Raw genomic sequence first — 16,638 nt, 5'->3', positions numbered from 1 at the left:
AGGATCACTGTATTTACAACGTGAGACCCAGGAGGACAAGCTGAAGAGGGAGGCATCAGCTGGTGAGCTTGGTAAGTATGAGAGAGTCTGGAGGAGAGAGGATTGAATCAGGGAACATGAGTGATGTCATTCTGTTTTCATACTAATTAATTTGTAATGTATCAAATAGTCAATAGACCAGTTGATGATTGGTTCAGCTCAGATAACTGTTGACTGGAGGAAATAATTACTAATAATTGTACCACCTCCATCAAATGATAATTTCTTTATAGACATACTATTGAAATAATTAATACATTACTTATTCAAACAACCAACTAAATATGTTAATTGCTCTCTCAGAGATGTTTAAAGAGATGATGAAACAACTAAAGGATAGAAACATTCAACTAGAGGCTCTGAGAAAGAACCTGCAGGACAAGAACAGCCAAGTAGAGAACTTCAGAGTCCTACTGCAGGAAAAAGACCTTCAACTAGAGGACAGGAACCACAGACTGGGAGAGAAGGACAGACTACTGGAAGAGAAAGACAAACAACTGGAAGAGAGAGACAGACGACTGGAAGAGAGAGACAGACGACTGGAAGAGAGAGACAGACGACTGGAAGAGAGAGACAAACAACTGGAAGAGAGAGACAAACTACTGGAGGGAAAAGAAAACAAACTAAAAGAGAGGAGACAGGAAGTAGAAGAGAGGAGACAGGAAGTAGAAGAGAAAGACAACCTACTAGAGGAGAGAGAGAACCAGTTAAAAGAAAGAGACAAACAGGTGGAGGATGTCAACAATGAAAATGCTGAACTGGGTGAGATTATTCACACCATTAATACATTTAGTCTTCTGTACTTTCCTCAATTCTCAGGTTATTGTCGACTCTCCACTGAGTTATGAATATTGTTGTCAATCACTTCATACTTTCCCTCTGCATCATATTTCTGTCTAAAGTCTTTAACACAGAATTCAGATCCTAGTCCTCCTTTGTTATTTCAGCTCAACAGATATGTGATGTGAAGACTGAGGTAGAGAGACTGAGAAGAGAGATCTCAGCCCAGATGACTGGTGAGGGAGATATGTGATACTTAACATTTCAGTAGAAACCCAGAACTCCCCTTCAGTAGGTCTATGTGCCTTCATGTGTCACTGAGGTAAATGTTCTCATTCTAAATGGTTGTTCTATTATTTTAGAACATGGAGAGCTGTCAGAAACAGGTTCCATCCTCCCAGTCAGGAGGAGAGACAGCAAGGACCTTCCTCCATCCAGTGAGTTATCAATATTGTCCTGTTGTCTCCTACTGTTTCTAGTCTATAGTGGTCCATCCTTCACTTAGTGAGTTATCAATATTGTCCTGTTGTCTCCTACTGTTTCTAGTCTATAGTGGTCCATCCTTCACTTAGTGAGTTATCAATATTGTCCTGTTTCTAGTCTATAGAGGACCATCCTTCACTTAGTGAGTTATCAATATTGTCCTGTTGTCTCCTACTGTTTCTAGTCTATAGTGGTCCATCCTTCACTTAGTGAGTTATCAATATTGTCCTGTTGTCTCCTACTGTTTCTAGTCTATAGTGGTCCATCCTTCACTTAGTGAGTTATCAATATTGTCCTGTTTCTAGTCTATAGTGGTCCATCCTTCACTTAGTGAGTTATCAATATTGTCCTGTTGTCTCCTACTGTTTCTAGTCTATAGTGAACCATCCTTCACTTAGTGAGTTATCAATATTGTCCTGTTGTCTCCTACTGTTTCTAGTCTATAGTGGTCCATCCTTCACTTAGTGAGTTATCAATATTGTCCTGTTGTCTCCTACTGTTTCTAGTCTATAGTGGTCCATCCTTCACTTAGTGAGTTATCAATATTGTCCTGTTGTCTCCTACTGTTTCTAGTCTATAGTGGACCATCCTTCACTTAGTGAGTTATCAATATTGTCCTGTTGTCTCCTACTGTTTCTAGTCTATAGTGGTCCATCCTTCACTTAGTGAGTTATCAATATTGTCCTGTTGTCTCCTACTGTTTCTAGTCTATAGTGGTCCATCCTTCACTTAGTGAGTTATCAATATTGTCCTGTTTCTAGTCTATAGAGGACCATCCTTCACTTAGTGAGTTATCAATATTGTCCTGTTGTCTCCTACTGTTTCTAGTCTATAGTGGTCCATCCTTCACTTAGTGAGTTATCAATATTGTCCTGTTGTCTCCTACTGTTTCTAGTCTATAGTGGTCCATCCTTCACTTAGTGAGTTATCAATATTGTCCTGTTGTCTCCTACTGTTTCTAGTCTATAGTGGTCCATCCTTCACTTAGTGAGTTATCAATATTGTCCTGTTGTCTCCTACTGTTTCTAGTCTATAGTGGACCTTCCTTCACTTAGTGAGTTATCAATATTGTCCTGTTTCTAGTCTATAGGGGACCATCCTTCACTTAGTGAGTTATCAATATTGTCCTGTTGTCTCCTACTGTTTCTAGTCTATAGTGAACCATCCTTCACTTAGTGAGTTATCAATATTGTCCTGTTGTCTCCTACTGTTTCTAGTCTATAGTGGTCCATCCTTCACTTAGTGAGTTATCAATATTGTCCTGTTGTCTCCTACTGTTTCTAGTCTATAGTGGTCCATCCTTCACTTAGTGAGTTATCAATATTGTCCTGTTGTCTCCTACTGTTTCTAGTCTATAGTGGACCATCCTTCACTTAGTGAGTTATCAATATTGTCCTGTTGTCTTCTACTGTTTCTAGTCTATAGTGGTCCATCCTTCACTTAGTGAGTTATCAATATTGTCCTGTTGTCTCCTACTGTTTCTAGTCTATAGTGGTCCATCCTTCACTTAGTGAGTTATCAATATTGTCCTGTTGTCTCCTACTGTTTCTAGTCTATAGTGGTCCATCCTTCACTTAGTGAGTTATCAATATTGTCCTGTTGTCTTCTACTGTTTCTAGTCTATAGTGGTCCATCCTTCACTTAGTGAGTTATCAATATTGTCCTGTTGTCTCCTACTGTTTCTAGTCTATAGAGGACCATCCTTCACTTAGTGAGTTATCAATATTGTCCTGTTTCTAGTCTATAGTGGACCATCCTTCACTTAGTGAGTTATCAATATTGTCCTGTTTCTAGTCTATAGTGGTCCATCCTTCACTTAGTGAGTTATCAATATTGTCCTGTTGTCTCCTACTGTTTCTAGTCTATAGTGGTCCATCCTTCACTTAGTGAGTTATCAATATTGTCCTGTTGTCTCCTACTGTTTCTAGTCTATAGTGGTCCATCCTTCACTTAGTGAGTTATCAATATTGTCCTGTTGTCTCCTACTGTTTCTAGTCTATAGTGGTCCATCCTTCACTTAGTGAGTTATCAATATTGTCCTGTTGTCTCCTACTGTTTCTAGTCTATAGAGGACCATCCTTCACTTAGTGAGTTATCAATATTGTCCTGTTTCTAGTCTATAGAGGACCATCCTTCACTTAGTGAGTTATCAATATTGTCCTGTTGTCTCCTACTGTTTCTAGTCTATAGTGGTCCATCCTTCACTTAGTGAGTTATCAATATTGTCCTGTTTCTAGTCTATAGTGACCATCCTTCACTTAGTGAGTTATCAATATTGTCCTGTTGTCTCCTACTGTTTCTAGTCTATAGTGGTCCGTCCTTCACTTAGTGAGTTATCAATATTGTCCTGTTTCTAGTCTATAGTGGTCCATCCTTCACTTAGTGAGTTATCAATATTGTCCTGTTGTCTCCTACTGTTTCTAGTCTATAGTGGTCCATCCTTCACTTAGTGAGTTATCAATATTGTCCTGTTGTCTCCTACTGTTTCTAGTCTATAGTGAACCATCCTTCACTTAGTGAGTTATCAATATTGTCCTGTTGTCTTCTACTGTTTCTAGTCTATAGTGGTCCATCCTTCACTTAGTGAGTTATCAATATTGTCCTGTTGTTTCTAGTCTATAGTGGTCCATCCTTCACTTAGTGAGTTATCAATATTGTCCTGTTTCTAGTCTATAGTGGTCCATCCTTCACTTAGTGAGTTATCAATATTGTCCTGTTTCTAGTCTATAGTGGTCCATCCTTCACTTAGTGAGTTATCAATATTGTCCTGTTGTCTCCTACTGTTTCTAGTCTATAGTGGTCCATCCTTCACTTAGTGAGTTATCAATATTGTCCTGTTGTCTCCTACTGTTTCTAGTCTATAGTGGACCATCCTCCACTTAGTGAGTTTTCAATATTGTCCTGTTGTCTCCTACTATTTCTAGTCTATAGTGGTCCTTCCTTCACTTAGTGAGTTATCAATATTGTCCTGTTGTCTCCTACTGTTTCTAGTCTATAGTGGTCCTTCCTTCACTTAGTGAGTTATCAATATTGTCCTGTTGTCTCCTACTGTTTCTAGTCTATAGTGGTCCTTCCTTCACTTAGTGAGTTATCAATATTGTCCTGTTGTCTCCTACTGTTTCTAGTCTATAGTGAACCATCCTTCACTTAGTGAGTTATCAATATTGTCCTGTTGTCTCCTACTGTTTCTAGTCTATAGTGGTCCATCCTTCACTTAGTGAGTTATCAATATTGTCCTGTTGTCTTCTACTGTTTCTAGTCTATAGTGGTCCATCCTTCACTTAGTGAGTTATCAATATTGTCCTGTTGTCTCCTACTGTTTCTAGTCTATAGTGGTCCGTCCTTCACTTAGTGAGTTATCAATATTGTCCTGTTGTCTCCTACTGTTTCTAGTCTATAGTGGACCATCCTTCACTTAGTGAGTTATCAATATTGTCCTGTTTCTAGTCTATAGTGGTCCATCCTTCACTTAGTGAGTTATCAATATTGTCCTGTTTCTAGTCTATAGTGGTCTATCCTTCTCTTAGTGAGTTATCAATATTGTCCTGTTGTCTCCTACTGTTTCTAGTCTATAGTGGACCATCCTCCACTTAGTGAGTTTTCAATATTGTCCTGTTGTCTCCTACTATTTCTAGTCTATAGTGGTCCTTCCTTCACTTAGTGAGTTATCAATATTGTCCTGTTGTCTCCTACTGTTTCTAGTCTATAGTGGTCCATCCTTCACTTAGTGAGTTATCAATATTGTCCTGTTGTCTCCTACTGTTTCTAGTCTATAGTGGTCCATCCTTCACTTAGTGAGTTATCAATATTGTCCTGTTGTCTTCTACTGTTTCTAGTCTATAGTGGTCCATCCTTCACTTAGTGAGTTATCAATATTGTCCTGTTTCTAGTCTATAGTGGTCCATCCTTCACTTAGTGAGTTATCAATATTGTCCTGTTTCTAGTCTATAGTGGTCCATCCTTCACTTAGTGAGTTATCAATATTGTCCTGTTGTTTCTAGTCTATAGTGGTCCATCCTTCACTTAGTGAGTTATCAATATTGTCCTGTTTCTAGTCTATAGTGGTCCATCCTTCACTTAGTGAGTTATCAATATTGTCCTGTTGTCTCCTACTGTTTCTAGTCTATAGTGGTCCATCCTTCACTTAGTGAGTTATCAATATTGTCCTGTTGTCTCCTACTGTTTCTAGTCTATAGTGGTCCATCCTTCACTTAGTGAGTTATCAATATTGTCCTGTTTCTAGTCTATAGTGGTCCATCCTTCACTTAGTGAGTTATCAATATTGTCCTGTTGTCTCCTACTGTTTCTAGTCTATAGTGGTCCATCCTTCACTTAGTGAGTTATCAATATTGTCCTGTTGTCTCCTACTGTTTCTAGTCTATAGTGACCGTCCTTCACTTAGTGAGTTATCAATATTGTCCTGTTTCTAGTCTATAGTGACCGTCCTTCACTTAGTGAGTTATCAATATTGTCCTGTTTCTAGTCTATAGTGGTCCATCCTTCACTTAGTGAGTTATCAATATTGTCCTGTTTCTAGTCTATAGTGACCGTCCTTCACTTAGTGAGTTATCAATATTGTCCTGTTGTCTCCTACTGTTTCTAGTCTATAGTGGTCCATCCTTCACTTAGTGAGTTATCAATATTGTCCTGTTGTCTCCTACTATTTCTAGTCTATAGTGGTCCATCCTTCACTTAGTGAGTTATCAATATTGTCCTGTTTCTAGTCTATAGTGGTCCATCCTTCACTTAGTGAGTTATCAATATTGTCCTGTTGTCTCCTACTGTTTCTAGTCTATAGTGGTCCATCCTTCACTTAGTGAGTTATCAATATTGTCCTGTTGTCTCCTACTGTTTCTAGTCTATAGTGAACCATCCTTCACTTAGTGAGTTCAATGTTGTCTCAAACTGTCATCAATCTTGATATTCTCTATTTTCTCCAATAATCTATATTTCACTATGATGTTTAATGTATTTGTAGTTTGTTTATACTATGTTTTAAATGTGTCTCTGAGTCAGTATGTTGACCAGTTCTCTATGTTGTGTTACAGTGAGAGGAGAGACCTCAGATACAGACCCCACACTTCCACTGAGGAGGAGACACAGCATGGAGTTAATTCCTCCATCTAGTGAGTTATGGATGTAGATGATATTATATTATATTAGACACTGTTGTACCTCCTCCATCTAGTGAGTTATGGATGTAGATTATATTATATTATATTAGACACTGTTGTACCTCCTCCATCTAGTGAGTTATGGATGTAGATGATATTATATTATATTAGACACTGTTGTACCTCCTCTATCTAGTGAGTTATGGATGTAGATGATATTATATTATATTAGACACTGTTGTACCTCCTCTATCTAGTGAGTTATGGATGTAGATTATATTATATTAGACACTGTTGTACCTCCTCCATCTAGTGAGTTATGGATGTAGATGATATTATATTATATTAGACACTGTTGTACCTCCTCTATCTAGTGAGTTATGGATGTAGATGATATTATATTAGACACTGTTGTACCTCCTCCATCTAGTGAGTTATGGATGTAGATGATATTATATTATATTAGACACTGTTGTACCTCCTCCATCTAGTGAGTTATGGATGTAGATGATATTATATTATATTAGACACTGTTGTACCTCCTCCATCTAGTGAGTTATGGATGTAGATGATATTATATTATATTAGACACTGTTGTACCTCCTCCATCTAGTGAGTTATGGATGTAGATGATATTATATTATATTAGACACTGTTGTACCTCCTCCATCTAGTGAGTTATGGATGTAGATGATATTATATTATATTAGACACTGTTGTACCTCCTCCATCTAGTGAGTTATGGATGTAGATGATATTATATTAGACACTGTTGTACCTCCTCCATCTAGTGAGTTATGGATGTAGATTATATTATATTAGACACTGTTGTACCTCCTCCATCTAGTGAGTTATGGATGTAGATGATATTATATTATATTATATTATATTATATTATATTATATTAGACACTGTTGTACATCCTCCATCTAGTGAGTTATGGATGTAGATGATATTATATTATATTATATTATATTATATTATATTAGACACTGTTGTACCTCCTCTATCTAGTGAGTTATGGATGTAGATGATATTATATTAGACACTGTTGTACCTCCTCCATCTAGTGAGTTATGGATGTAGATGATATTATATTAGACACTGTTGTACCTCCTCCATCTAGTGAGTTATGGATGTAGATGATATTATATTAGACACTGTTGTACCTCCTCCATCTAGTGAGTTATGGATGTAGATGATATTATATTAGACACTGTTGTACCTCCTCCATCTAGTGAGTTATGGATGTAGATGATATTATATTAGACACTGTTGTACCTCCTCCATCTAGTGAGTTATGGATGTAGATGATATTATATTATATTAGACACTGTTGTACCTCCTCCATCTAGTGAGTTATGGATGTAGATGATATTATATTATATTAGACACTGTTGTACCTCCTCTATCTAGTGAGTTATGGATGTAGATGATATTATATTAGACACTGTTGTACCTCCTCCATCTAGTGAGTTATGGATGTAGATGATATTATATTATATTAGACACTGTTGTACATCCTCTATCTAGTGAGTTATGGATGTAGATGATATTATATTATATTATATTATATTAGACACTGTTGTACCTCCTCCATCTAGTGAGTTATGGATGTAGATGATATTATATTATATTATATTAGACACTGTTGTACATCCTCCATCTAGTGAGTTATGGATGTAGATGATATTATATTATATTATATTAGACACTGTTGTACCTCCTCTATCTAGTGAGTTATGGATGTAGATGATATTATATTAGACGCTGTTGTACCTCCTCCATCTAGTGAGTTATGGATGTAGATGATATTATATTAGACACTGTTTTACCTCCTCCATCTAGTGAGTTATGGATGTAGATGATATTATATTATATTAGACACTGTTGTACCTCCTCCATCTAGTGAGTTATGGATGTAGATGATATTATATTAGACACTGTTGTACCTCCTCCATCTAGTGAGTTATGGATGTAGATGATATTATATTATATTAGACACTGTTGTACCTCCTCCATCTAGTGAGTTATGGATGTAGATGATATTATATTAGACACTGTTGTACATCCTCCATCTAGTGAGTTATGGATGTAGATGATATTATATTATATTAGACACTGTTGTACCTCCTCCATCTAGTGAGTTATGGATGTAGATGATATTATATTAGACACTGTTGTACTCCTCCATCTAGTGAGTTATGGATGTAGATGATATTATATTATATTAGACACTGTTGTACCTCCTCCATCTAGTGAGTTATGGATGTAGATGATATTATATTATATTAGACACTGTTGTACCTCCTCCATCTAGTGAGTTATGGATGTAGATGATATTATATTATATTAGACACTGTTGTACCTCCTCCATCTAGTGAGTTATGGATGTAGATGATATTATATTATATTAGACACTGTTGTACCTCCTCCATCTAGTGAGTTATGGATGTAGATGATATTATATTATATTAGACACTGTTGTACCTCCTCTATCTAGTGAGTTATGGATGTAGATGATATTATATTAGACACTGTTGTACCTCCTCCATCTAGTGAGTTATGGATGTAGATGATATTATATTATATTATATTATATTATATTATATTATATTAGACACTGTTGTACATCCTCCATCTAGTGAGTTATGGATGTAGATGATATTATATTATATTATATTATATTATATTAGACACTGTTGTACCTCCTCCATCTAGTGAGTTATGGATGTAGATTATATTATATTAGACACTGTTGTACCTCCTCCATCTAGTGAGTTATGGATGTAGATTATATTATATTAGACACTGTTGTACCTCCTCCATCTAGTGAGTTATGGATGTAGATGATATTATATTATATTATATTATATTATATTATATTATATTATATTATATTATATTAGACACTGTTGTACCTCCTCTATCTAGTGAGTTATGGATGTAGATGATATTATATTATATTAGACACTGTTGTACCTCCTCCATCTAGTGAGTTATGGATGTAGATGATATTATATTATATTAGACACTGTTGTACCTCCTCCATCTAGTGAGTTATGGATGTAGATGATATTATATTATATTAGACACTGTTGTACCTCCTCCATCTAGTGAGTTATGGATGTAGATTATATTATATTATATTATATTATATTAGACACTGTTGTACCTCCTCCATCTAGTGAGTTATGGATGTAGATGATATTATATTATATTAGACACTGTTGTACCTCCTCCATCTAGTGAGTTATGGATGTAGATTATATTATATTAGACACTGTTGTACCTCCTCCATCTAGTGAGTTATGGATGTAGATGATATTATATTATATTAGACACTGTTGTACCTCCTCCATCTAGTGAGTTATGGATGTAGATGATATTATATTAGACACTGTATTAGACCTCCTCCATCTAGTGAGTTATGGATGTAGATGATATTATATTATATTATATTATATTAGACACTGTTGTACCTCCTCCATCTAGTGAGTTATGGATGTAGATGATATTATATTATATTAGACACTGTTGTACATCCTCCATCTAGTGAGTTATGGATGTAGATGATATTATATTATATTATATTATATTAGACACTGTTGTACCTCCTCCATCTAGTGAGTTATGGATGTAGATGATATTATATGAGTATATTAGATGATATTATATTATATTAGACACTGTTGTACCTCCTCCATCTAGTGAGTTATGGATGTAGATGATATTATATTATATTATCTAGACACTGTTGTACCTCCTCCATCTAGTGAGTTATGGATGTAGATGATATATTATATTAGACACTGTTGTACCTCCTCCATCTAGTGAGTTATGGATGTAGATGATATTATATTATATTAGACACTGTTGTACCTCCTCCATCTAGTGAGTTATGGATGTAGATGATATTATATTATATTAGACACTGACACTGTTGTACCTCCTCCATCTAGTGAGTTATGGATGTAGATGATATTATATTATATTATGATATCTATTATTATATTAGACACTGTTGTACCTCCTCCATCTAGTGAGTTATGGATGTAGATGATATTATATTATATTATATTATATTAGACACTGTTGTACCTCCTCCATCTAGTGAGTTATGGATGTAGATGATATTATATTATATTAGACACTGTTGTACCTCCTCCATCTAGTGAGTTATGGATGTAGATGATATTATATTAGACACTGTTGTACCTCCTCCATCTAGTGAGTTATGGATGTAGATGATATTATATTATATTATATTATATTAGACACTGTTGTACATCCTCCATCTAGTGAGTTATGGATGTAGATGATATTATATTATATTATATTATATTATATTATATTATATTATATTAGACACTGTTGTACCTCCTCTATCTAGTGAGTTATGGATGTAGATGATATTATATTAGACACTGTTGTACCTCCTCCATCTAGTGAGTTATGGATGTAGATGATATTATATTAGACACTGTTTTACCTCCTCCATCTAGTGAGTTATGGATGTAGATTATATTATATTAGACACTGTTGTACCTCCTCCATCTAGTGAGTTATGGATGTAGATGATATTATATTAGACACTGTTGTACCTCCTCCATCTAGTGAGTTATGGATGTAGATGATATTATATTATATTAGACACTGTTGTACCTCCTCCATCTAGTGAGTTATGGATGTAGATGATATTATATTATATTAGACACTGTTGTATCTCCTCCATCTAGTGAGTTATGGATGTAGATGATATTATATTATATTAGACACTGTTGTACCTCCTCCATCTAGTGAGTTATGGATGTAGATGATATTATATTAGCACTGTTGTACCTCCTCCATCTAGTGAGTTATGGATGTAGATGATATTATATTAGACACTGTTGTACCTCCTCCATCTAGTGAGTTATGGATGTAGATTATATTATATTATATTAGACACTGTTGTACCTCCTCCATCTAGTGAGTTATGGATGTAGATGATATTATATTATATTAGACACTGTTGTACCTCCTCTATCTAGTGAGTTATGGATGTAGATGATATTATATTATATTAGACACTGTTGTACCTCCTCTATCTAGTGAGTTATGGATGTAGATTATATTATATTATATTAGACACTGTTGTACCTCCTCTATCTAGTGAGTTATGGATGTAGATTATATTATATTATATTAGACACTGTTGTACCTCCTCCATCTAGTGAGTTATGGATGTAGATGATATTATATTAGACACTGTTGTACCTCCTCTATCTAGTGAGTTATGGATGTAGATTATATTATATTATATTAGACACTGTTGTACCTCCTCCATCTAGTGAGTTATGGATGTAGATGATATTATATTAGACACTGTTGTACCTCCTCCATCTAGTGAGTTATGGATGTAGATTATATTATATTATATTAGACACTGTTGTACCTCCTCTATCTAGTGAGTTATGGATGTAGATTATATTATATTAGACACTGTTGTACCTCCTCTATCTAGTGAGTTATGGATGTAGATGATATTATATTAGACACTGTTGTACCTCCTCCATCTAGTGAGTTATGGATGTAGATGATATTATATTATATTAGACACTGTTGTACCTCCTCTATCTAGTGAGTTATGGATGTAGATGATATTATATTAGACACTGTTGTACCTCCTCTATCTAGTGAGTTATGGATGTAGATGATATTATATTAGACACTGTTGTACCTCCTCCATCTAGTGAGTTATGGATGTATATTATATTAGACACTGTTGTACCTCCTCCATCTAGTGAGTTATGGATGTAGATGATATTATATTATATTAGACACTGTTGTACCTCCTCCATCTAGTGAGTTATGGATGTAGATGATATTATATTATATTAGACACTGTTGTATCTCCTCCATCTAGTGAGTTATGGATGTAGATGATATTATATTATATTAGACACTGTTGTACCTCCTCCATCTAGTGAGTTATGGATGTAGATGATATTATATTAGACACTGTTGTACCTCCTCCATCTAGTGAGTTATGGATGTAGATGATATTATATTAGACACTGTTTTACCTCCTCCATCTAGTGAGTTATGGATGTAGATTATATTATATTAGACACTGTTGTACCTCCTCCATCTAGTGAGTTATGGATGTAGATGATATTATATTATATTAGACACTGTTGTACCTCCTCCATCTAGTGAGTTATGGATGTAGATGATATTATATTATATTAGACACTGTTGTATCTCCTCCATCTAGTGAGTTATGGATGTAGATGATATTATATTATATTAGACACTGTTGTACCTCCTCCATCTAGTGAGTTATGGATGTAGATGATATTATATTAGACACTGTTGTACCTCCTCCATCTAGTGAGTTATGGATGTAGATGATATTATATTAGACACTGTTGTACCTCCTCCATCTAGTGAGTTATGGATGTAGATGATATTATATTATATTAGACACTGTTGTACCTCCTCCATCTAGTGAGTTATGGATGTAGATGATATTATATTAGACACTGTTGTACCTCCTCTATCTAGTGAGTTATGGATGTAGATGATATTATATTAGACACTGTTGTACCTCCTCTATCTAGTGAGTTATGGATGTAGATGATATTATATTAGACACTGTTGTACCTCCTCCATCTAGTGAGTTATGGATGTAGATGATATTATATTATATTAGACACTGTTGTACCTCCTCCATCTAGTGAGTTATGGATGTAGATGATATTATATTAGACACTGTTGTACCTCCTCCATCTAGTGAGTTATGGATGTAGATGATATTATATTAGACACTGTTGTACCTCCTCCATCTAGTGAGTTATGGATGTAGATGATATTATATTAGACACTGTTGTACCTCCTCCATCTAGTGAGTTATGGATGTAGATGATATTATATTATATTAGACACTGTTGTACCTCCTCCATCTAGTGAGTTATGGATGTAGATTATATTATATTAGACACTGTTGTATATCTAGTAGTTATGGATGTAGATGATATTATATTAGACACTGTTGTACCTCCTCCATCTAGTGAGTTATGGATGTAGATGATATTATATTAGACACTGTTGTACCTCCTCCATCTAGTGAGTTATGGATGTAGATGATATTATATTATATTAGACACTGTTGTACCTCCTCCATCTAGTGAGTTATGGATGTAGATGATATTATATTATATTAGACACTGTTGTACCTCCTCCATCTAGTGAGTTATGGATGTAGATGATATTATATTATATTAGACACTGTTGTACCTCCTCCATCTAGTGAGTTATGGATGTAGATGATATTATATTATATTAGACACTGTTGTACCTCCTCCATCTAGTGAGTTATGGATGTAGATGATATTATATTATATTAGACACTGTTGTACCTCCTCCATCTAGTGAGTTATGGATGTAGATGATATTATATTAGACACTGTTGTACATCCTCTATCTAGTGAGTTATGGATGTAGATGATATTATATTAGACACTGTTGTACCTCCTCTATCTAGTGAGTTATGGATGTAGATGATATTATATTAGACACTGTTGTACCTCCTCCATCTAGTGAGTTATGGATGTAGATGATATTATATTATATTAGACACTGTTGTACCTCCTCCATCTAGTGAGTTATGGATGTAGATGATATTATATTATATTAGACACTGTTGTACCTCCTCCATCTAGTGAGTTATGGATGTAGATGATATTATATTATATTAGACACTGTTGTACCTCCTCCATCTAGTGAGTTATGGATGTAGATGATATTATATTAGACACTGTTGTACCTCCTCCATCTAGTGAGTTATGGATGTAGATGATATTATATTAGACACTGTTGTACCTCCTCCATCTAGTGAGTTATGGATGTAGATGATATTATATTAGACACTGTTGTACCTCCTCTATCTAGTGAGTTATGGATGTAGATGATATTATATTAGACACTGTTGTACCTCCTCCATCTAGTGAGTTATGGATGTAGATGATATTATATTAGACACTGTTGTACCTCCTCCATCTAGTGAGTTATGGATGTAGATTATATTATATTATATTAGACACTGTTGTACCTCCTCTATCTAGTGAGTTATGGATGTAGATGATATTATATTATATTAGACACTGTTGTATCTCCTCCATCTAGTGAGTTATGGATGTAGATGATATTATATTATATTAGACACTGTTGTACCTCCTCCATCTAGTGAGTTATGGATGTAGATGATATTATATTAGACACTGTTGTACCTCCTCCATCTAGTGAGTTATGGATGTAGATGATATTATATTAGACACTGTTGTACCTCCTCCATCTAGTGAGTTATGGATGTAGATGATATTATATTATATTAGACACTGTTGTACCTCCTCCATCTAGTGAGTTATGGATGTAGATGATATTATATTAGACACTGTTGTACCTCCTCTATCTAGTGAGTTATGGATGTAGATGATATTATATTAGACACTGTTGTACCTCCTCTATCTAGTGAGTTATGGATGTAGATGATATTATATTAGACACTGTTGTACCTCCTCCATCTAGTGAGTTATGGATGTAGATGATATTATATTATATTAGACACTGTTGTACCTCCTCCATCTAGTGAGTTATGGATGTAGATGATATTATATTAGACACTGTTGTACCTCCTCCACATAGTGAGTTATGGATGTAGATGATATTATATTAGACACTGTTGTACCTCCTCCATCTAGTGAGTTATGGATGTAGATGATATTATATTAGACACTGTTGTACCTCCTCCATCTAGTGAGTTATGGATGTAGATTATATTATATTATATTAGACACTGTTGTACCTCCTCTATCTAGTGAGTTATGGATGTAGATTATATTATATTAGACACTGTTGTACCTCCTCTATCTAGTGAGTTATGGATGTAGATGATATTATATTAGACACTGTTGTACCTCCTCCATCTAGTGAGTTATGGATGTAGATGATATTATATTAGACACTGTTGTACCTCCTCCATCTAGTGAGTTATGGATGTAGATTATATTATATTATATTAGACACTGTTGTACCTCCTCTATCTAGTGAGTTATGGATGTAGATGATATTATATTATATTAGACACTGTTGTACCTCCTCCATCTAGTGAGTTATGGATGTAGATGATATTATATTATATTAGACACTGTTGTACCTCCTCCATCTAGTGAGTTATGGATGTAGATGATATTATATTATATTAGACACTGTTGTACCTCCTCCATCTAGTGAGTTATGGATGTAGATGATATTATATTATATTAGACACTGTTGTACCTCCTCCATCTAGTGAGTTATGGATGTAGATGATATTATATTAGACACTGTTGTACATCCTCTATCTAGTGAGTTATGGATGTAGATGATATTATATTAGACACTGTTGTACCTCCTCCATCTAGTGAGTTATGGATGTAGATGATATTATATTAGACACTGTTGTACCTCCTCCATCTAGTGAGTTATGGATGTAGATTATATTATATTATATTAGACACTGTTGTACCTCCTCTATCTAGTGAGTTATGGATGTAGATGATATTATATTATATTAGACACTGTTGTACCTCCTCCATCTAGTGAGTTATGGATGTAGATGATATTATATTATATTAGACACTGTTGTACCTCCTCCATCTAGTGAGTTATGGATGTAGATGATATTGATAGATTATTATATTAGACACTGTTGTACCTCCTCCATCTAGTGAGTTATGGATGTAGATGATATTATATTAGACACTGTTGTACCTCCTCCATCTAGTGAGTTATGGATGTAGATGATATTATATTAGACACTGTTGTACCTCCTCCATCTAGTGAGTTATGGATGTAGATGATATTATATTAGACACTGTTGTACCTCCTCCATCTAGTGAGTTATGGATGTAGATGATATTATATTAGACACTGTTGTACCTCCTCCATCTAGTGAGTTATGGATGTAGATGATATTATATTAGACACTGTTGTACCTCCTCCATCTAGTGAGTTATGGATGTAGATGATATTATATTAGACACTGTTGTACCTCCTCTATCTAGTGAGTTATGGATGTAGATGATATTATATTAGACACTGTTGTACCTCCTCCATCTAGTGAGTTATGGATGTAGATGATATTATATTAGACACTGTTGTACCTCCTCCATCTAGTGAGTTATGGATGTAGATTATA

General features: G+C 34.9%; 1 protein-coding gene and 1 long non-coding RNA gene across 5 annotated transcripts in view; one reads left to right on the top strand and one right to left on the bottom strand.

Moving 5' to 3' along the window:
• LOC127907417 (trichohyalin-like) overlaps positions 1–16,638 on the top strand; it is a 37,703-nt gene that overhangs the window by 285 nt on the left and 20,780 nt on the right. Inside the window, exons 2-6 of the mRNA XM_052462666.1 lie at positions 3–71; positions 343–525; positions 610–801; positions 987–1,055; positions 1,182–1,256. Coding sequence (XP_052318626.1) covers positions 3–71; positions 343–525; positions 610–801; positions 987–1,055; positions 1,182–1,256 — 588 coding nt within the window. The remainder of the gene's footprint in view (positions 1–2; positions 72–342; positions 526–609; positions 802–986; positions 1,056–1,181; positions 1,257–16,638) is intronic.
• On the bottom strand, positions 6,360–16,074 carry LOC127907171 (uncharacterized). Of its 4 annotated transcripts, XR_008063574.1 has the most exons (4): positions 15,433–16,074; positions 11,315–11,375; positions 7,418–7,697; positions 6,360–6,477 (listed from the first exon to the last, which is right to left on the bottom strand). It is a non-coding gene; the product is annotated as an uncharacterized LOC127907171 (long non-coding RNA). The 4 variants fall into 4 exon arrangements; XR_008063575.1 differs by lacking the exon at positions 15,433–16,074 and having other exon boundaries at positions 11,315–11,892; XR_008063576.1 differs by lacking the exon at positions 15,433–16,074 and having other exon boundaries at positions 7,418–7,641; positions 11,315–11,892.

The sequence above is a fragment of the Oncorhynchus keta genome, chromosome 14 (genome assembly GCF_023373465.1).
Source record: "Oncorhynchus keta strain PuntledgeMale-10-30-2019 chromosome 14, Oket_V2, whole genome shotgun sequence".
Lineage (NCBI taxonomy): Eukaryota > Metazoa > Chordata > Actinopteri > Salmoniformes > Salmonidae > Oncorhynchus > Oncorhynchus keta.
This window is presented reverse-complemented; position numbering and strand designations above follow the sequence as displayed.